Below are 22172 nucleotides of genomic sequence, written 5' to 3' on the forward strand. Positions count from 1 at the left end.
TGTTACCTAAACTAGGTAACAGTTTAGGTTTGAACTCTAAACTGTTATGAAAATCTAAGGCATTGCATAGACTGCTAAGCAATGCCCTTTGGTGGAGTGTATAAATAAATGTGAAACATGCAAAGCTTTCAAATACCAGACTGAACTGAAACTGCAAGCTTCCAAATAAACTGGTTGGGAACAAATGCTTTTGCTGCTGAACTTCAAATAAACTGCAACTGCTTCCTGCAATATTTCCAATGTGACCTCATTCAAAATTTTATTGGCCAGAATTGGGACTGAATCAACACCATCCTCGCTGTGTGTATGTTCTCTGCAAAGCAGGGGCCATGCCAGAATGAGATTTGCAAGAGATTTATTGGGGGAAATGTCTGTCAAGGCTAAAGAAAGAGGAACAGGAGAAGGCAAGGGAGGGCTTTCAGACCATGATTCGGCAGGGACACCTGGGAAAGGAGGAGGGGAAGGAAGGAAGGATGGGAAAGAACCACCTCAGGCTTGATGCAGTCCCGAGAAAGTTTCAGCCAGGCTAATGGGAAATCCTGGAGCCAAAGTTGCCAGGAAGAAGAGTTCCACATCCTGTAGGAATAGGCCAGCATGAGTACCCACCCCACTCCCCGCATCAGTCACTGGCTAGGAGAACGTGGCCTCCGCGTGAACATGGTGGCAGAGCAGAGGGGCAGCAGCCGGGCTCTCGGTCCACTGCCCCCGCAGCACCAGTTCTAGGCCGCACGTCTTTGAGGCTTTCACAGACACTGTTTGAAATACTATTCTCCCTGGAATGACTCTTGTTTTCTGTAAATCCAAACAGGCTCTGGAGAAATTAGGCCCGCTATCAGTTGAATACTCGAAGTAGATAACAGGTAAGCTAACCCACCACCACCATCTTTTCCTCCCCAGGGCCGTAACTTTTCATTCCACTAGTCAAGATAGAATTTTCTCACAGAATGTCAATCAGTGGCAAGCTTTTATTTAAAAAATAGAAGTCTATTCTTTCATTTGCGTATTTCCAAAGAATCAAACTCATCCTGGGCAGCCTGCATGGTGGCTGTCCAGAGGGACTGAAAAGGGAGGCATCTGGTCACCATCATCCAGCAGTAAATGCTTTACGGGGTTAGATTTTGAGTTCTTCATGCTGCTCGCGGTCAATCAGTGGCTGTGATTTTGGTCCAGGAGCCATCCAAGGATGGATGGCCATCCCTCCAAGCCATCCAGAAGCTGAGCCATCCTCAGCTCCTACCCAGATGGAACAACTTCCGCAGAAAGGCTGGTCCTCCCCAGTAACCCCTGTAAGAAATGACACAGAAAAGTTCTTTGCGTCGGAAAAGATGGGGGTGACTTCGGCCAGCCTGGCGGCTGCTCACACAAAACACTTATCAAGCCATACAGCAAGACTGACAGCGAAGTAGAAAGATCCCAGGACTAGGAGGGGACAAGTCCTGGCTTTGACACTGACTTGCTATGTGAGCCTGAACACGCTGACTCGGTTCAGCCAAACAAAGCCCCTACTACATGCACACTGCAATCCCTTCTACCTTCACCTGCTCGTGAATTAAGTATAGGTCAGGGTTTCTCAACCTCGGCCCTACTGACATTTTGGACCAGATACTTCTCTGTGGTGGAGGCTGTCCAGTTCAGCTGCATCCTAGGCCTCTGCTCACTAGATGCCAGTAGCATCCCCTCCAGTTGTGACAACAGAATGTATCTCCAGATGTTGTCAAACGTCCCCTGGGGAGCAAAACCACCCCTGGCTGAAAAACACTGGTATCGATATTCTGACTTACTTTTCTTAAAGGGTTCAGGAAAGTCAAATGAGATCATTTTTTTTTGCAACAAAAAATGAGGAATTATTAAGTTTGGTACTCTGTTTACTACTTGAATGCCTACTATGTAGCTGTCTCTTTAGGTATTGTCTCATTCTTCCCCATCCTGTGAGGAAGACAATGTTACTTTCATTTGGCAGATGAGAAACTTAAAACACAGAGAGCTTAAGCAACTGGCCCTAGGACACACAGCTAGTAAATGGCAGACACGTGATTCAAACAAAGGTCAGACTCCAAAGCTTATGCTCTTAATCGCTATGTTTTCTTTGTCCTATAACATAATAAAAACAAAAGCAAGGTAGATGATAAAGTACTTGACATGTCAAAGTGATTTACTATGATGATTACTATTATTTATCCAGCAGCAAGAGAGAACCAGAAACTGGAAGACAGAAGACTCGGTCACTGCCAATAATGGAGACAACAGGCTGCATCCCCTGTGGGTGGTAGCTGTGCTAGGGCTCCTTTCCCTCACGCAGGGCAGCCTCTTTCCCACCACATCTGGCCGAGGCTTCAGAACCCTTCTCAGGCGGCCATCACTAATCTATGAGACCTGGCACAGCAAGGTGGTTCCCTTTCGACAGTCCTGCTCGGGGTCATATCTTCTGAAGCTGGAAGGCCTTTTAGAAACAACCGCCCTGCACAAGTCGGTGCGATCTGCTAACAGCTGTGCCTCTCCCCCAGGCAATGCACTGACCTTAGCATCACATTCCAATACAGGAACGGCATCATGTCAGCCTTCATGAGGTACATGGAAAGCCTCTCTTTGCTCTGGTCAAAGGGGAAGGTTTCCAGGGGCTGAGCGTTGTAGTCAAATTCCGCGAGAATAACACGGTTGTAGCCAGTCACCAGTGGACACGACGTGTAGCCATCATACTAAAATTGGCCATGAGACAGAGTTGGAAAGTGGCTTCTTTCACGGTGCTATGTAGATACTTTAGAATTTATTGTTTACTCTGAGCAGTTGTAATTTTTTTTTTTTGTATATTCTAATTTTTTGTACAGTGAAAAAACAGAAATTATATAATACACTAAAGGCAAAAACTGAAGTGCCCATATTAGAGAAATTAAGAAAGTGGCAAAATTGTGGGAAAACACTGTTTTCATGCAGAACGGAAGATGGTAAGTTGAGACAGTGATTCTTACAATGCATACAAACCTTCTTCACTGGTGTTTGATTCTTCATAATCAGAGAAATTGTTCTGTCAAGTATTCCTGACTGGGCAGCTACATGAGAAATGGAGAAGTCAGAAAAACATAAGCATCTAGATTTTCCATGAAAACTAATTTGTAAATAACTTTAATGTGAACATGTTAAGAAGACCCCATCCCTCTAGACTGTAACTAGAGCACAACTCTTAACCCAGTGATGAAATCTAGCTTCACCAGGGACAAGACAAACTAACATGAGGGGCTCCTGAGGTGACACAGTGGGAGGTACACAGCCTCACTGTGGAAGTCTTGCCGAAACGTATGATCTGAATCTGATCATCAAAAACTACTAGAGGGTTCTACATTGTGGGATATTCTACAAGATAACTGGCCTGGACTCTTCAAAAATGCCAATGTCATGAAAGTAAAAAATAAAATAAAATAAAATAAATAAATGTCAGAGGCTTCTAGATTAAAGAAAACCAAAGAGACATGACAACCAATACAGAGTGTGGCCTTTGACTGGCTCATGAATTTAAGGGGAATTGGGGCCGGGGGGCAGGGAAAGCTATAAAGAACATTTTTAGGGAAAATGGAGAAATTCAAACTGGATTGTATTGATGATTTTATAATACAATGTTCAGTTTCTTGGATATGATAATGGTCTTGTGAGTATAGAGGAGAAAGTGCTTTTTCTTAGGAGATAGAGGTTGAAGTGTTTGAGGGTGAAGTATCAGGATGTCAAAACTTACTTTCTAATGACTCAACCAAAAAATGTACATAGTGATCAATCAAAATATTAATTTATTGGGTAATTATTATGTTAGTCACAAAATATTAATAACTGGTTAATACCTGAAGGGTATATGAGTATTCACTGTACTTTCAAATTTTTCATAGATTTGAGATTTTTGAAATGAAAAGTTGGGGGAAAATTACTGTTAATAATGAAAAAGACGGGTTTCCCTGGTGGCGCAGTGGTTAAGAATCCACCTGCCAATGCAAGGAACACGGGTTCAAGCCCTGGTCCAGGAAGACCCCACATGCCGCGGAGCAACTAAGCCCGTGCACCACAACTACTGAGCCTGTGCTCTAGAGCCCGCGAGCCACAACTACTGAGCCCACGTGCCACAACTACTGAAGCCCGCGCACCTAGAGCCCACGCTCTGCAACAAGAAGCCACCGCAATGAGAAGCCCGCGCACCACAACGCACCGCAACAAAGAGTAGTCCTGGCTCGCCGCAACTAGAGAAAGCCCACGCACAGCAACGAAGACCCAATGCAGCCAAAAATAAATTTTAAAATAGTAATAATAATAATTAAAAAGACATTCAATGGATTTCCTAGAAAGTCTTTCTTAGGTTGACATAGTCAAGCAGAAGTAACACATGTTTGGCAGGTGTGTAATTCACACAAAACGCTCCCATACCTGTCAGCAGGGAGGTCCGTGTTTCAGAGCATCTAAAGAAGACAGTCCCTGTCTACAGAAAACAGAATCTAAAAGGCAATTCCCTCCATCACTGCTAGAGCAGAACATCGACGTGAAGAATTTAGTTTCCCAGGCTGAGGCCTTAACCATGTACCAATCAGGGCACTCTCCACTGTATCTGTCTTAGTGCAATTTTCTGCTCTGCAAGCTTTCATTGACTTGCATGTGTTTTCTGGAGAAACAAATGCTTCCCTAGTTTTACGGTGTTTCAGGCAGAAGAAAAATAGCCAACCTGCCTGGCATCGGGGGCAAAGAAGGCCAGGGATGAGAGCACGGCAGTATGAGAAGTAACAGAATTCTAGAGAGCTGGAAAAGCGGTACCTCTCTCTCTCTAATGCCCCCTCCCCTGAAAACCACCCCTCTGACAGAGAAAAGGCAGATGAGGTCGTGCTACTCTGGTGCAAAGCACTCAACAGATACTTTCTTCTTTACACAACACTAGGTTCACGGACAACTTGCTTCTGTGTTGGGGAGGCCAAAGTCATTTTTAGGCCACAAAAGTTTCTTCATTATTAATGAAGATAATGAAATCTATCTTCATTAATATAATTAGCACATAATGAAATGCCACTTGTGCCCAACTTTTGTTTTTGTTATGATGGTGCCTGAGGATGACATCATGTTGAGTGGGGAAGAAACACAACTCGTGGTCTTACCTACAGCAGCAGCGGTCTTCGACGTCGGCAGGTTGGTGCAGTCCCCGATCCCAAACACGTTTGGGTACCGCTTGTGCTGCAGAGTGTCTTTATCCACGTCCACCCAGCCGGCAGCGTCAGCCACAGGACTTGTCTTGAGGACATCTGGTGGGCTCATTGGCGGTGTGACGTGAAGCATGTCATACTGCAAAAAGGGAGAGCATCCAAATGTGAGTCTCTTCTGTTATTTCTATAGCCCCACAGGCTCCCGTCCTAACTCCCTAACCCACACACTGTGCTATGGCCGCACGGAGCAGTGTAAGTGCTCATTACTGATCCACACCCACTCCAAGATTTTACACGCTCCTGTGCAAATGTGGTGATAAAATAACTGACATGGTCTCCCTATACAGAGGGCACGTGATCCCTTGGGCAGTAGGCATGGGGGAATCCGAAATACTGGAGTGAACCTCACTAACATTTTGAAAGAACTCATTGATGTTTCTATTTATTACTAAAACAAAGCAGGGGCTGTATCTCAGTTGCTCTCGCCCTGACCCTCAGCTGTCGACTTGTAAAAGTCTGGTACTTCAGTTTTATTCTGCAAAGAGGTTCTCAGAGCACCTGAAACTTGTAAAGGCCATGTTAGGAGCTCGTAAGTGGGCACCATTCCCAAATGTGGGCCAACACTCAAAATACATAAAGGAAACCATCAAAACGCCAATTTAAGGCGAAATAAAGGTGGCAAGAATATTGGCTAGCACTTTGAAGAAGGAGGGGTCTGATTCAGTGTTGGGTTTATTGAACCATGTGGGAGGCAGGGTGGATTTTTTTTCCAAAAACCTGTATCAGGGTTACCCTTGGCAATAGGGCACTAACCAAACCTGGTCAATTCTGATGGCTCATTTAACTCTTTTGTTTATGTAATGTTCTTTTTTGTTTACATGAGATTTTGCAGTTTATCCTTTTTATTCCTTTCATTTAATAAACTCCATCTAGCAATATCAAATTGATTTAAATGTTCACAAAACATTTCATTACGGTGAAAACTTTAGCATCTTAGGACAATCCTAACCTTGTAATAGTCAACAACCCCTGGTTTCCATAAGGAGCTCTGTCCCCTCACCAAGGCCTGGCAGTCATTGGTGGCAGAGGGAGTTAGGAAGGTGACTTGTATTTATTCCCACTCTCAGACAATTATAAGCTTAATCAACCTTAAGGTAGAAGGAGTGGGGCAAATGGGCAGTGTTCTGCAAAGTACTCTGGGTGGCTCTTCAGGGGCCTGGGTCCCTGAGGCTGGGTCTGTTCATTTACATGGAGACTGGCCACATGTCTGCAGGACAGCAGATGGAATGGTCAAGAACCGTCATCCACCAAATTATTAAGGCCATGTCTGTATTTCTGCAGTTAACCAGACCACTTTCTTTAGCTGAGGGCTAAACCTTACTAAAGTTACTGTGCTTGAATTTCACAAATACACATGAATTTCATACATCTTTTCTAGAAGGAAGGTTAAATATTTCCACATAATCATCATAAAGGTATGAAGCTTTACTTGAGAAAAGAACTACTGGGGTTTGCATTATAGATTTGCTGAAAATTAACATTAGCATTCAGTTGTAGCTTGTTCTTTATCCATTATTTCCATAAACTGAATCTGATAAATAACTTGGTTATCCTTCATTAACATAAATCATCTATTGAGAATATAAACTTCAATGTTCATAAGCAGCATTTGGGAGACTTGAGGAAAATGCAGGTTCCTGGGCCCCACCACCCCCAGATCCCAATCCAGTACGTGTGAGAGAAGAACAGGAATCTGCACTTTAACAAAATCCCCTAGTGATTCTGACATATGAAACCTGTAGATGATAGTCTTAGAAGCTCTGGCTTGAAGGAACAGGTTCATTTACAATGAAAAATGAAATGCTATTACTTAGAAAGTGATTTCACCTTTCCTTTCCTCATCTATAAGGAAATGCACTACGTTAGACAATCTCCAAAATTTCATCAGTTCTAGGACTCCATGATACAAAAAAAGTTTAGGACTTCCCTGGTGGCGCAGTGGTTGAGAGTCCGCCTGCCCATGCAGGGGACACGGGTTCGTGCCCCGGTCCGGGAAGATCTCACATGCCGCGGAGCGGCTGGGCCCGTGAGCCATGGCCGCTGAGCCTGCACGTCCGGAGCCTGTACTCCACAATGGGAGAGGCCACAGCAGTGAGAGGCCCGCGTACCGCCAAAAAAAAAAAAAAAAAAAAGTTTAGATATTTATAAACATAGGAGACTTGGACCAGTTCACAAGCTCTCTATGAAGGATCAGAGACTATAGGCTTTTGGGTACATTTAATTCTTTACAGCAGTGGTGCCCAATCCTGGTTACACAAGAGAATCATTAGGGGAACTTTTGAAATTCCCAATCCTCAGTCCACACCCTAGACCAATTAACCAGAATCCCTGGGGGTTAGACCCAGGCATCAGCACATTTTAAAAGCTCTCCAGGTTATTGCAATGTGCAGCCAGGGCTGAGAGCCACTGCTCTAAAGACTTTTGGTCGATTTTTTGAAATTCATATTTTAAACAGTGGAATTGGGTCTGGAGGGAAAATCTTACCTAAAATCCTATACTTCAAAAGGGCACAAATAATCTTCTTTCCTTATAAACCCTTTAGAAGAACCATAACCATTTATTTATGCAAGTCCCTATCTGCAGCCTCAACTATCCACAGCACAGCTGAGAACCAAAGTAAAAAGGCCCAAATAACAAAATTAAGTCCATGCACTCAAGCTCATACACTTTGCTCATAAAAGTATGCTGTGGGCCCTCACACACACATAGCCTATTTGCTTTAACTTTACATAAAATTTAATGCGTTTGGCTATCTCATTTTCCAGCCAATAAAAAATTAGAAATAGCAATTTAAAAGAGCTGAAGCTGGAGGGACCTTCCAAAGCCACAACTACCTGACAGCAGGAAAAAAGAAAACTGGAAAACCACAAAGCGGACACACACAATATCAAATAACAGAGTAGTCTGAGACTCTTTTGTAAGGTGATAACTAGCTCTAAACAACCCAGTAGGCCCTAAGAGCATAACTCTGCAAGAGCTATGCAAAATTATGACCCTGAGCTGGGGCAAGTAGATGAGCCTGAGACATACTGTGACACCAGAAAGCAAGGAAGTGCTCAAAAATATGATGGGGACATGTCACAACGACATAGGAGGCATCCTGAAAGGGCTCCTACTGACCAAATCTGGGACAACTTGAGCACCAAAATAATTAAGGACAGGGATGAATTATAAACCATTGGGGGAAAAAAACAGAAATTCATGAGTTCATACTAATAATTAATTAATTAATTGAGAAGAGAGGGCTTTTGCTGACAGGATGCCGAGAGTCTACCAGTAAAGGTGGAGGGAATGCTGGACTGGAACATCATTTTGCAACCATCATAGTAAAGACTGGATTAGGCAAAAATCATCAATGGATGTTAAATCTAGTGGGAAACTTTACTGAGTAGGGTGTTTGCATGGTCTGAAATTGCACCCCCCTCACCCCCACCAAACTCCTTATTATTAGCAAGGAAGAAAAAGAATAATAAGTATACAGTGGAGAAACTGGACCATATCTTTTTATATGTTTTTTTGTTTGTTTGTTTGTTTTTTTGCGGTACGCAGGCCTCTCACTGTTGTGGCCTCTCCCGTTGCGGAGCACAGGCTCTGGACGCTCATGCTCAGCGGCCATGGCTCACGGGCCCAGCCGCTCCGCGGCATGTGGGATCTTCCCAGACCGGGGCACGAACCCGTGTCCCCTGCATGGGCAGGCGGATTCTCAACTACTGCGCCACCAGGGAAGCCCTGGACCATATCTTGACTGGCGATCAAAATGAACATCTTCAGCGAGGGGCAGATGAGCACTGTGTGCTTTCCCATGTTATGCCCTAGAAAGACACACCACTTATGCGGTATTTCAGTCCAAAAAGCAGAGCCTGAAACTCATCAGAAGAAAACATAAACAAACCCAAAATGAGGAACATTCTATTAAAAAATGAAAGCGGGGTGGGAGGGAGCTGTATAATGTCAGTGTCATGGAAGACAAAGAAAGGCTGTGGAAACATTCCAGATTAAAGGAGGCTAAAGAGACATGGCAATTATACCAGCTTCTGTCCTGGAGGGGATAGCACTACAAATGCTACTTGTCAATCAACAAAACCGGACTGTAACTCATAGATTAAAATATTGTATCCATGCTAAATTTACTGAATTGATAACTGTACTGTGGTTATGGAAGAGAATACTCCTATCTCTTAGGAAATTTACAGTGAAATATTTAGGGGTAAAGGACCATGTTGTACGATGTACATAACTCACCTTTAAATGCTTTGGGAAAATATATTGTATTACATTACATTATACTTACATATAGAGAGAAACAGAAAGTGAAATCAATGAGTAAAACTCTATAATAAAGTGAATCTAGGTAAAGTCTGTATACAGTCTTCTTTGAACAATTTTTATTTTTGTAACTTCTCTAAGTTTGAGATTATTTCTAACTAAAAGTTTTTAAAAATATGACCTTGAGTCATTAGCAGCATTTTAAATGATAGTCATTACATGCCATTTAAGAAAGGAAAGATGTGTGAAATACATTTTAAAAAGAGTTTGTACTAGGAAGCTTAACATGTGAAGTTTTGATGTTTACAAAATTCATCTTTGGTTCACTTCAAAATTTCCTTTTATGGACTCCTTCATTCCTCTAAAAATGCTGAATGAATAAACTGTGACTCTATGTACTGTTTCCTCATTAGTAACAACTCTTGCCAGAATGACAATAAACAAATGATGCTTCCATGCATCTTCTCCAGGTGGCTTTGTTCTTAATGTACTAGTCCCACACTTCACAGAAGAAGAAACAGACACATAGAAGCCAAGTCCATATACAAAGGCTAGATCTTTCCAAGCAGGATGTGGCTCCACCAGATCTTTCAAGGATTTTTAAGCCTTTCCTTTCAGGCACAGGTGAAAGATGTTTAAAGACAGCCCCTTCCACAGTTGAAAGATACCCATCATTCTTGAACTACCCACAAGCAGGGCTGACTCTCACAAACCATAAATTGAGACAATCACCAAATCCTGCATTTAAGGAGCCTTTCTTAAACTCTAGGCAATAAGTGAAGTTGTAAAATATTTTTGGCAGCTTCACGTGACTCAATGCCAAGGAAGTACACACAAAATAGCATAAAAATTCACTTGGTACTGGTAGATGAACCCTCCTCACCTCCCATAGACACAGCCTCTTACCTCTTTCTCCTCCCCACCCATTTTGGTCCACCGTCTCCCCTGTTGCAACCTTAATATGCTCACTGTAACCAGCCTCCCAAGCACATGACAATGATGGACAAGGAAGTGAGGGCCTCAGCGCCGCCTGCATCTACGGCACTGCTCAGCTGACAGCTTCACCTCCACACTCACTGAAATCACTTGGGTCTCTCCAGGTTTGTCCAGATTTTCAAAAACAGCCTCTTGTTTATCAGCTCGGACTTCAACGAGGTTTTGCTTGTAGTTAACGGTGAGGTTCCTCTCCCGGATAATCTCCTGCAGGGCATCTGCATACTTCTTGACCCCAAAAATTGCTCCAAGAGAAGTGTTGAAAATGATATTGGCCTTGGATCGCTTCCCTGTCTGAGAAAAAGAATAGAAACAACCAACATCAAAGTATTACTCCGGCCACCCTTTTTTTTTTTTAACCTAGACAAGACTTAAAACCCTCAGAAGAGACCTCGCCAGCTTTCTCCATCATTGTGCACTGGTGGGTGAGCTGTGGACCAATCCACTGCCTCCACATTTTCTGTCAGTGACACAGCAACTAAGAGCAACTTGATTCAGGTGTTGAGGTGGACCCTGTTCAAAGAGGGCCAGAGATGAAAGTCAAGTCCAAGGGAAGACAGAACTGAATTGTTTATTCATATATTCATTTGTTGATTCACTCAGTAAACATTTAATGAGGTCCTAGAGTTGGCCCGGTACTATTCTAGGTGCTGACAGGACAGAAGTGAACAAAACAAAGTTCCCGTCCGCTTGGCTCATACGCTCTAGTATTGTTCATATGTTTCAGAGAGGCTGGTATCCTCCCAAGTGCCTAAGATCTTAAGGCACCTGAAAGAGAACCTTCCTCTCGGGCCATCTAAGACTTGGGAGATGTTATGCAAAGAGAATTCCAGGAGGGAAGAAAGCTAACCTCTGACTCTTTTCTTTTGTTCAGCTCCTTTTAGGATTTGCTCACCTGGATCACACTATTTGAAAGAAGATGGGTGGGTAAGAACCTCAAAAGGCTGTGCCAACCTGGAATTCTCATGACCCAGGAGTGACCTTTTCTTAGAAACAGCAGTGATGGTGGACCTGTTCCTTAACTGCCCACCCCACAGGGTTGGGGCAGGTTTACATAACCCAGGGGAAGGCCTTCCCAGTGCCAGGCTCCAGGCACACATTCAACACCTCTTCAGTCCCACCTTCCCCTCCCCTTCTGCCCACCTGTCCCTTTACAGAACCAGAGGCTGCTTTGAATCCTGTCACTGTCTCAAGTCAAACCGTGCTTTGGTAAACCAACTGTGACATCCCACACATGGGCAGGAGGGCGACAGCAGCTTCGCCACAGCTTCTCATCAGGTGTACCTGAGCTGTGGACACCTGAAGATGTTTGAGGAACGCTGAGAAAGCATCCTCACCCAAACATCTCTTTCCACTAAGGTCCAAAGTTCTAAGTGAACAATTTTTTGTCTTTAGAGTTGGCGGTTTGCCTATTATACATCCAAGAATATATAATAAGAGCGAAAAAATATTCATAACACTGAAGTTGAGCGGGAGCAGCTGAGGATATTATTATGTACAAACATGAACAATGTGCAACTAACTGTGCAAATGCACGGATATATTTAAACAATCTCTAACATATCTCACCAGTAGACTTTTATACACACATTTAAAAGTATATTACAAAGACTATTTAATAACATATAATACATATAAATTTGTATGTACAGTATGATTATAACCATGTTAAAAAAATATGTATAGGGAAAAGAATGGAAGTACATGTCAAACTGATGACAGCAGCTATACCAAAGCAATTGGATTATTAGTGACTTCTTCCTTTTTTTCTATTTTGTAAACTTCCAATTACATAATTTTGTACATATGTAATAAAAATTTTGAAACAAAAAAGGTATTTTGACACGGATAAAAATGAAATCCCGGGCTTCCCTGGTGGCACAGTGGTTGAGAGTCCGCCTGCCGATGCAGGGGACATGGGTTCGTGCTCCGGTCCGGGAAGATCCCACATGCCGCGGAGCGGCTGGGCCCGTGAGCCACGGCTGCTGAGCCTGCGCGTCCGGAGCCTGTGCTCCGCAACGGGAGAGGCCACAACGGTGAGAGGCCCACGTACTGCAAAAAAAAAAAAAAAAAAAAAAAATGAAATCCCTCCTGCCCTCCTTGTCTCTATCCCTGGAAAAGAAGCATACCTTCCTGAAATAGGCCTCTGATAAATACATGATCTTCTGCGGGGCTCCAGCGCACTTCACTGGGGTATTAGGGAAGGTAAAGATGGCATTGCCCTCCTTAAAGTCCTGCAGAGCCTTCCATGTCTTCTCTACCGTCCTAACTGAATAATTGGACCCTATTTGGGGATGGGCAAAACCTTCAGGGAGGCCTTTGATCTGCAACAAAGCACACAAAGAAATTATTATTTAACAAAAGTGCAAATGGAGCCTGTGTTTAGAGTCCTTGTTCTCTGCCATTTCTACAACCTCTCAAGTATTTCAGCACAATCATTAGCCCCAGGACTCACACACAGTGGAGCAGGCAGGTGGCTGAGGGATCTGCTAAGCCCAGAGCTGTGGTGCCTGCAGTCACCTGTCAAAGCACAGAACAGGCTTGGCCCGGTGGAAACCCTCGGCCTCCCTGGCCTGGAGACCAGCATTTGAACCTATCTCTGCCTACCATCAGACTGAGGACAAGAAGCCAGGCTTACTTCCTTTTCGGAGAACCCGTTGCCTTACTGGGGAGAAAAAGAACAACAGGCAGAACCAAGAGCCATACTGTCAGTGATTAACAAAATTAAATTACTCTGTATCAGGCTGGACCAGGCCCAGCTCTTGGTAAAGGCCACAAAGGCAGGAAATTAAAAGCATGGACTTGGGAACCCTACAGACCCAGCCCGAGTCCTAGCTTTTCCACTTACAAGCACTGTGATCCTGTGTAAATTACCCAATAAATCAGCTGGTGGGTCTCAGGTGTGATCCCCAGAACAGGACCACCTGGGAACTTGTTAGAAATGCAAATTATCAGGCCCCACCCCAAACCTACTGGATCAGAAACTCAGAGGCCAGCCCAGAAATCTGTTTTAACAGGCCCTCCATGTGATTCTGATGCACACTGAGAAGCTTATGTTCAGCATCTGTGAAATGGGGATAAAAGTAACTGCTTCATGGGGTTGTTGGCAGGAATAAAGGAGACCAAGCATGTAAGGTGATTAGAGAAATGACACTTACGTGGTAGTGTTTTGTAAGTATTAGTGTATTCCTGCCAGGAAGATTAACTGGGTCCCTGTCTTAAATGTTAGAAGGTTCATTGTATATGCAATGAAGATGGAAAGGAGTGAGTTAAGGGACTCAGGCACAAGCAGGGAACCATCAAAAACAGTCATCAAGATGGCCTGGTCCTTCAGAACCTCCCCAGGCTGTTCTCCATCCTGTTCTCCCGGCTGTAGGGCACCCACCTGCAGAGTCACCCAACACCTATCCCTCAGGTCTCAAGGAAACAGAGTCCTATGGTCTCCTCCATTGCATCCAACATTAAGAGCAACTATTCCTCTGATTACTGACCATATCTTCTGCTGCAGTTTAAGTAGTTGTAATATTCTCAGTCTCAACAACAGTAACCATTTATTACCATAAAATCACCTTGCATTTTAATGTTTCTGCAGTTTCACATCTATGTTAACATTCACTCTATTCACTATACCCCTCTGAGGGAGGGGGTGGAATATTATTGACCCACAGACACAGACGAGGAAACTGAAGAGCGAGGTTGAGAGACCCACCTAGACTCTTACAGAACTAGATACCGAGGCCCCTGACCACTGCCTGTGGCTCTTCCCACAGGACCTCCATACTTCCTGGCTCCCAAAGAAAAACTCAGTGTCCAAGAGACAAACAAACAGCAAATCTGCCTTCATCGTTTTTCTCTAGTCTGAAGAAGTTGTTGCTAAGGAAAAGGGTGCCATAAAGCGGTAACCAAGTTCCTTTTAAGGAGACTTGGTCGTAAAGGGCAGTTTATGACGCCACTGAATCCAAGTTGCTTCTGGGAACCCTGAAGCAGAAGGAGACGGGAAAGTCTGAGATGAGATAACAGGCTGTGCGCCGGGAGCTGTGGACCGTCCTACTGCACTGGGCAGACCAGCGAGCAGGACACGGCGCTGCAGAGACTCCCTTGGGAGCTGGTGGGGGAAAGAGGCGGAGGCAGCTGGGCAGAGAGAAGCTGCTGCGGTTCAACAGAGCCCAGATCAGAGATCCAGCCCTTCTGGAGGCCCAACTACATTCCTGCCCCCGAGATCCAAACACCCTGGTATCCTCATCAGAGAAATCCCTTTTTGTTTACACTAACCTGGGTAGTTTTCTAGTATCTGCAAAGGCTGCTAAGTAACACAGTAGCCCTGGTAATGTTATTCACGCTCTCTTAGCCTCAGTTTCCTCATCTATCAAGAGGAGATAAAAATATCTGCCTCACAAGCAGCTGTGAGGAGTCAGCATTAGATTCCTAGCATGGCCCCCGTACATAGTGGAGACTCCATAGTAACAGTTGCTTTTAAATATTATTGTTTCTTGGTTTACTGCAAAAGGGTGCTAAGAACCCTCAGCACTGGTCTCTTCAAACAGTCCTCCTCTCACAGCACTGGGCTGTCGGGGTGACAGGATGGTGGAGATGGGCTGTCTTTGCTAAGTCAACTCTGGTGGGCTTTTTAAGAGGCACAGACATCCCAGAAATTGTAACTGGCACCTTTCTCCATAGAGTCTCCTCCACAGTTTGTCGTTATATGAGGCTCATGACCCATGGCACCAAACTCTTCACACCTTCACACCAAGTCACGGCTTGTTTAAACCTTCACAGAACACGCCCCAGGTCATTTTCACTACACCCTACCCTGGACATGTCACGATTCTGGTTTTTTACACAGAAACACACTTCAAAGACCCTGCTGATCCAACTCAGACGTGGCCCTCACCTGGACCGCATTCCTGAAACTTGTGACCTGGTCATCACAATGCTTTATGTGCTTCAGCTACTTATCCACAGTCCCCAATAAGCTTCTGGAAATCATAATTACTAACTCACCCCATTATGTTTTAGGAAAATAAATTTGAATCTCACAATTGTCAGAAGGCATCTGGCTCTCTAGCTCACTGAAAAGGGAGGTCTAAGGAACTTCTAGGGCAGCATTTATATTGTGTCGGTCACTTCATACCAAAAACCCCAGCTCTATGCAACAAAACTCAAGACATCCTTCCAGCTCCTGATAAGCTAACTGCTGGTATTCTACCCTTAAAGTCTACTTAGAAATTCACACTCTAAATCTTACTTTTAAAGGAAAATTTAATCTGTAATATAACCAACTAAGTCCTACAGAGAAAGGTAGTTTTCTTGTAAGTGTGGAAAAGGTGGCTATTTTGCAAGAATTACCATCAGGCCATGGACGCGCCGAACTCTGATTATAGTTTAAAGCTAGAACATATCATGATCATTGACAGAATCTTAGAGAAGACTTTTTCAAAACCATAAAAAGACTGCTGAGAAATAAAACTAGAAGGGGATTGCTTAATACTCTTTCTTGTCAAAATGAATGTAAAGCAACTAAACGCTGTTTTGATCGTAGCATAAGGACGCCAGTGTAACATAAAAGTAGCTTAAAACAGTACCTTCTCATAGTCCAGCTGAATTCCGAGAGCAATGATAAGATATTTGTAGGAAATCTGCAACACACACAAAAATGACATTTTAGACCAGGACCCAAAAAGTGGCAGCCCAAGGGCTGACTCGGGCCCCAAATGTGTGTGGCCGACACTGCATTTCCATTTTTTACCGTGACTGACTTGGGGTTGTGGGTAGTGCACAGGACAGCAGGCAGGGATGCACGTTCCAGTTTGCCATCATGCCCACCATTCTCTGCTGCCTCACACCTCACTGCTTCACAAATATTGTATAACCTGCCTGGCCTCTGGGAGCTCGAGACACCTGTATTTTTACACAGGGGAGAACGACAGCAAAGAGGTCACAGTGCTTCCCTAGTGCTTGTGTTAACACAACATTTTTCACGTTGAAGAGTGGGAGGATGACTTTCAAATCTTAAAACAATCAGCTTTTTTTTTTAACATCTTTACTGGAGTATAATTGCTTTACAATGGTGTGTTAGTTTCTGCTTTATAACAAAGTGAATCAGCTATACATATACATATATCCCCATATCTCCTCCCTCTTGCGTCTCCCTCCCACCCTCCCTATCCCACCCCTCTAGGTGGTCACAAAATACAGAGCTGATCTCCCTGTGCTATGCGGCTGCTTCCCACTAGCTATCTATTTTACATTTGGTAGTGTATATATGTCCATGCCACTCTCTCACTTCGTACCAACTTACCCTTCCCCCTCCCCATGTCCTCAAGTCCATTCTCTACTACACCTGCGTCTTTATTCCTGTCCTGCCCCTAGGTCCTTCATGACCAATTTTTTTTTTTTTTTTTAGATTCCATATATATGTGTTAGCATACGGTACTTGTTTTTCTCTTTCTGACTTACTTCACTCTGTATGTAGGTCCGTCCACCTCACTGCAGATAACTCAATTTCGTATCTTTTTATGGCTGAGTAATATTCTAAAAACAATCAGCTTTCTTTAAAAGCTATCTGGTAGCTTGTGAATCCCAAGCAAATTTGACCTGTCGTATGAATTGGATTAATATCGTAAGTGAGAAACTGCTCTTTTGAGGGCCACTAAAAAGGATGTGTGTGATATAACCTACCTGATCTTGTTTAATGAGCTGTCTGGAATTTAAAACTCCTCTCTTTATATATGGGCATTGTGCTTATCCATGCTGAAGGCAAAAGTATCCATGTTTATTGTGATGGAAAATGGGGGTTTAGGATCAGAAGTTGGACAAGTTGAAGCACAAGAGTGTAAGCAAGAAGGATGTAAAGTGAAAGGACTTGCCTAGAAAACTGGAGAATGATTGCCGTGACAGGAGCCCAGAATGGAGCCACAGGTGGTGACTGCCACAGTCTTGTACCAAATAGAGAAGCACTTGTGTTATACAGCAGCAATGTTCTCCTCACTACATCGAACGCTCCTAGAGGATAAAGGTTATGCCTTGTTCCCTATAGTCCTAGAATCTAGCACAGTCACTAAATTAAAGTGAGGAAGTTGGTAATGTCTGTTGGACGAAAGGATAGGTGGATGGTTGATTTCAGTTGCTTGTGAAAAATACAGTTTATCAAAGTGGACAGATAATATATACATCTTCACCTGTATGATTTGCCTACCCACAGAGACTGGGTGCCCTTAAATTCCTTGGTCTGTAGGAAGGTGTACCAGGCCCACTAAATGGCTGAGTGAACTGTGTTGAGTCTTCAGGGTGTGAGGTCAGAGATGGCATGGGGTCTGGGGGTGGTGCCCTACAGGTAAGACATATGCACACTGTCAGCAAGAAAAGCCATTGGTTTGTGCATGCCTTGATGGTTCTATTAGAGCATAATATTGATTATTTTAAGGACTAGTAACAGACATGCTTAAGATTATTAAAAAAATAAATAAATAAGGGAGAATAAACCCTAAAGTAGCAAACAACACAAGAAAGCCTCAGGTCTTTTGAATGAGTTCACGCTTCCAGGCCAGATGACCTAACTCTTAAGGAATTGCAAAAACTTTAGACAAAACTTTTGAGCGATTTCAGAGAACAGTGCAGACCCCGCTGGAAGGCTAAACATGGGCAAGTGTTCTAATTTTATACAGGGGATAAAGGAGGTAAATTCTGACACTAACAATTTAGTAAATAGGATGTTTAAACATTTCAAAATTCCAGGCTCATCTACTAAATAGATGTCTCGTAATAACTTAGAAAAAGAAAAGCATCAGCATGTGTTCACAGATTGTAAACCTGCTTTCCATCAGTCAGCAGTCAAATACTCTGCGGGCGCAGGGAGGATACTCAAATCCTTCCTTTTCCTTTCTTCCACGTATTCTTTTTTTTAAAAATAGATCTTTATTGGAGTATAATTGCTCCACAATACTGTGGTAGTTTCTGTTGTACACCGAAGTGAATCAGCCATATGCATACATATGTCCCCATATCCCCTCCCTCTTGAGCCTCCCTCCCCTCTAGGTCATCGCAAAGCACCGAGGAGCTGATCTCCCTGTGCTATGCGTCTGCATCCCACTAGCTATTTTACATATGTCGATGCTACTCTCACTTCACCCAGCTTTCCCCTCCCACCCCGTGTCCTCAAGTCCATTCTCTATGTCTACATCTTTATTCCTGCCCTGCAACTAGGTTCATCAGTACCATTTTTTTTTTTTAGAGTCCACATATATGTGTTAGCATGCGGTATTTGTTTTTCTCTTTCTGACTTACTTCACTCTGTGTGACAGACTCTAGGTCCATCCATCTCACTATAAATAACTCAGTTTCGTTTCTTTTTATGCCTAAGTAATATTCCATTGTATATATGTGCCACGTCTTCTTTATCCATTCATCTGTTCATGGATATTTAGGTTGCTTCCATGTCCTGGCTATTGTAAATAGAGCTGCAATGAACATTTTGGTACATGACTCTTTTTGAATTATGGTTTTCTCAGGGTATATGCCCAGTAGTGGGATAGCTGGGTCATATGGTAGTTCTATTTTTAGTTTTTTAAGGAACCTCCATACTGTTTTCCAAAGTGGTTGTATCAATTTACATTCCCACCAACCAGTGCAGGAGGCTTCCCTTTTCACCATACCCTTTCCAGCATTTATTGTTCCTAGATTTTTTGATAATAGCCATTCTGACCAGTGTGAGGTGGTACCTCATTGTAGTTTTGATTTGCATTTCTCTAATAATTAGTGATGTTGAGCATCTTTTCAGGTGTCTCCTGGCCATCTGTATGTCTTCCTTGGTGAAATGTCTATTTAGGTCTTCTGCCCGTTTTTTAACTGGATTGTTTGTTTTTTTGATATTGAACTTCGTGAGCTGTTTGTATATCTTGGAGATTAATCCTTTGTCTGTTGTTTCATTTGCAAATATTTTCTCCCATTCTGAGGGTTGTCTTTTTGTCTTGTTTATGGTTTCCTTTGCTGTGCAAAAACTTTTAAGTTTAATTAAGTCCCATTTGTTTATTTCATGTATTGTTTAAAAATTAATAACAGCAACATTTCTTGAGCATTCACTCTGTACAAGGCACTGTTATGAATGTTTTATGTTTTAATTCATTTAATCCTCACAGCAACCCAATGAAGTAGGTATTATTAGTAGTACCATTTTACAGATGAAGAAACTGAGGCACAACTTGATCACAAAGATTTACTGAACACCTTCTGTGTGACAGATATTGTGCTAAGTCCTGGACATACAACGCTGAACAAGAAAGACCCAGTTCCTACCCCTCCAGGAACTCAGTCTAGTGGGCAAGACAGACATTACCAGATAATCACACAAACAATTACTAAACCACAGAATGCTGTGATGGCATGTCAAGGGGGAACCTGACTAGTCTTGTAGATCAGGGAAGGCTTGTCTGAAGATGTCATCTCTAAGCTAACAATAAGCAGGAGTTAGCTAGGGTAAGAGGTGGAAGCAGCATGTGCAAATGTCCTGGGGAAGAAGGAGGCCAAAGTATTTGAGGAAATGAGAGGCCAGTGTGCTGGAGTAGGAACAAGGAAGAGAACAGAATCAGGTTAAATCTGGAGAAGGAGCAAGGACCAGTCTACGTGGGGCCTGGGGGACACATTCCAAACAAACAGAACTCTGAATCAGGGAAAAATCAGAGACACAGGCACACTGAGGCTAGATTTCAGCAGTACCCTCACATTGTAAATAGGATAGGAAAGTGTAAACAAAGATTGGAAATGATTTGGTAAATTTTTTAATATTTTCAAAAGAATATTGATTGATTTATGTAAGCTAGAAAAAAGTTCTCTAGGGGCATGTTAAAGAATTAAAACCTTGAACTTAAATGAAACCATCATGGATAATGGCAAGGAAAAATTGCTAACTGGATGTCTGAATCAAAAATCTAAAAGATCCAGGCAGGCTGGGAGGGTGAACCAAAACCAAGAAGAAGAGACGTTATATGTAGATTTCTGCGGCTATGGAATATTTTTGCTTAAAAAATCTCGGAGAAGAGTCTCACCAACTAATACCAACTTCTTTCACAGCCCTAAAACAAGACTCTACAACTCTCCCAAGGGTCTAGGCCTTAGATGTCGAAGCAGGACTCAGAAGTGAGTGCATCTCCCAGTGCCTCTCATTCTCAAGAGATAAGACAAGTTTATGTTCCTTAAGATACACACAAACCCAATCACAGAGGACTCTGAGCTATTCCTATAATGCAAAGGGGTCTGACTAGGAGGCAGGCACTGCTGTACCAAAGGGGGATGTGTATTAGAAGATACAAGTCCGCTGGTCCCATGAGCTGGCAGCAGACTGGCAAGGGAAATGAGCCCCAAAACTCAATCCTGTGAATTGAGAACTATCTTGTGTTTAATCCAGTCTGCTCTCCTGGACATGCTGGGGAAAATATGGACGTGTTTCAACAGGGAGAAAATAATACATATATAACATATAAACTTTTTAATTTAATGTAAATAAATAAATATGTATGTATATATTTTAGGATGGGGGATGCCTGACTTGACAGTAGATCATGTGAAAAAAAGACCCAGTGGTTTGAACTGACCTCTAGCCCAGCATGAATCAGCACTGTGATAACTTGGCAAATGCTAGCTTGGATTCTATCTAGTTGTGGGAGAGAATGTCCCACTCTATTCTGGGCTGTTCTGTAGTGTTGGCTACTCTTCCAGGCACCTCTAGGGGCCATGGATCATGGGGGCAAAACAAGCCAGATGCTGTCTCAAGCAGGGTAAAGAGGGTAGTGAGAGGGCTGGAGCTCATGAAATCTGAGGAAAGTGGAGACAGGAGGACAAGTCTACCTGAGGAGAAGACTGACACAGACTCTAGGAGCCACCTTCAAATAGTTGGAGAGTTTCTCCACAGAAAAGAGAGAAGGCCTTCTCTCCCACACTGTAGGAAGAATAAGGGACAAGAACAGTATTATGGCCACTAACACCCTGGCCCAAGAAAGAACAAAAAATAGGTTACAGGGAGGTAGATTCTGACTCATTAAAGGCAGAACTTTCATATAACCTGTCTGTCTATAAAAAATGAAGAGGGATAACTTGTCAGAGAAGTCCCTGGCCCTGGAGAGTGTAAATACTAACCCATTTTAAATTCAACCCCCTACCCCACGTGCCCCAATCCCAGTAATTCGGCTCTATTTTTTTAAATTAATATTCATCACCTTCTAACACATTATATAACTTATTATGTCTACTGTTTATTGTATGTCCTCCTCCACTAGAACATAAAATCCAGGACAATAAGGATTTTTGTCTATTGTCGTTCACTTGTATATCCCTAAAACTGTACCTAGGTTGTAATAATGCTTAATAAATATTGAGGAAGGAAGGAAGGAAGGGAGGGAGAGAGGGTGGGGAAGGAGGGAGGAAGGAAGCAGGGAAGGAGGGTTGGTTCAGGGTTGATCAGGGCTCAGGGAAAGGCTGCAAACAATCTCTGAACTCCTTGAAATTAAATGCAAAATTAGGTACATATATGCATTTTCTAGACTGGGCTAATTAAGATCCACACTCAGAAAGATCCATGACCTAAGGAAAGGCTGAGAATGCCTGGCGCCAATGGTCCCTGCTTAGAGCAAGGGGTTGGATCTGAAAGATTCCCACCAACTCTCAGATTCCACAGTTCTGTGAAAATGCTGGAGTGCCCAG

At 43.1% G+C, this 22172-nt stretch overlaps 1 protein-coding gene across 3 annotated transcripts in view; it reads right to left on the reverse strand.

Moving 5' to 3' along the window:
- Positions 1-945: 945 nt before the first annotated feature.
- SQOR (sulfide quinone oxidoreductase) overlaps positions 946-22172 on the reverse strand; it is a 46609-nt gene continuing 25382 nt past the window's right edge. The window contains exons 4-10 of one of the 3 annotated variants that reach the window (XM_022587183.2): positions 16064-16117; positions 12611-12805; positions 10566-10775; positions 5118-5301; positions 2980-3047; positions 2518-2696; positions 946-1284 (exon numbers count right to left, since the gene is read on the reverse strand). In XM_022587183.2, the coding sequence (XP_022442891.1) occupies positions 1227-1284; positions 2518-2696; positions 2980-3047; positions 5118-5301; positions 10566-10775; positions 12611-12805; positions 16064-16117 (948 nt within the window). In that variant the 3' untranslated portion in view covers positions 946-1226. The remainder of the gene's footprint in view (positions 1285-2517; positions 2697-2979; positions 3048-5117; positions 5302-10565; positions 10776-12610; positions 12806-16063; positions 16118-22172) is intronic. The other 2 variants (XM_022587184.2, XM_022587185.2) reach the window with 2 other exon arrangements.

Source organism: Delphinapterus leucas, chromosome 2 (genome assembly GCF_059928025.1).
Source record: "Delphinapterus leucas isolate spDelLeu-1000000601 "Yukka" chromosome 2, BTC_Dleu_Yukka2, whole genome shotgun sequence".
Classification (NCBI taxonomy): domain Eukaryota; kingdom Metazoa; phylum Chordata; class Mammalia; order Artiodactyla; family Monodontidae; genus Delphinapterus; species Delphinapterus leucas.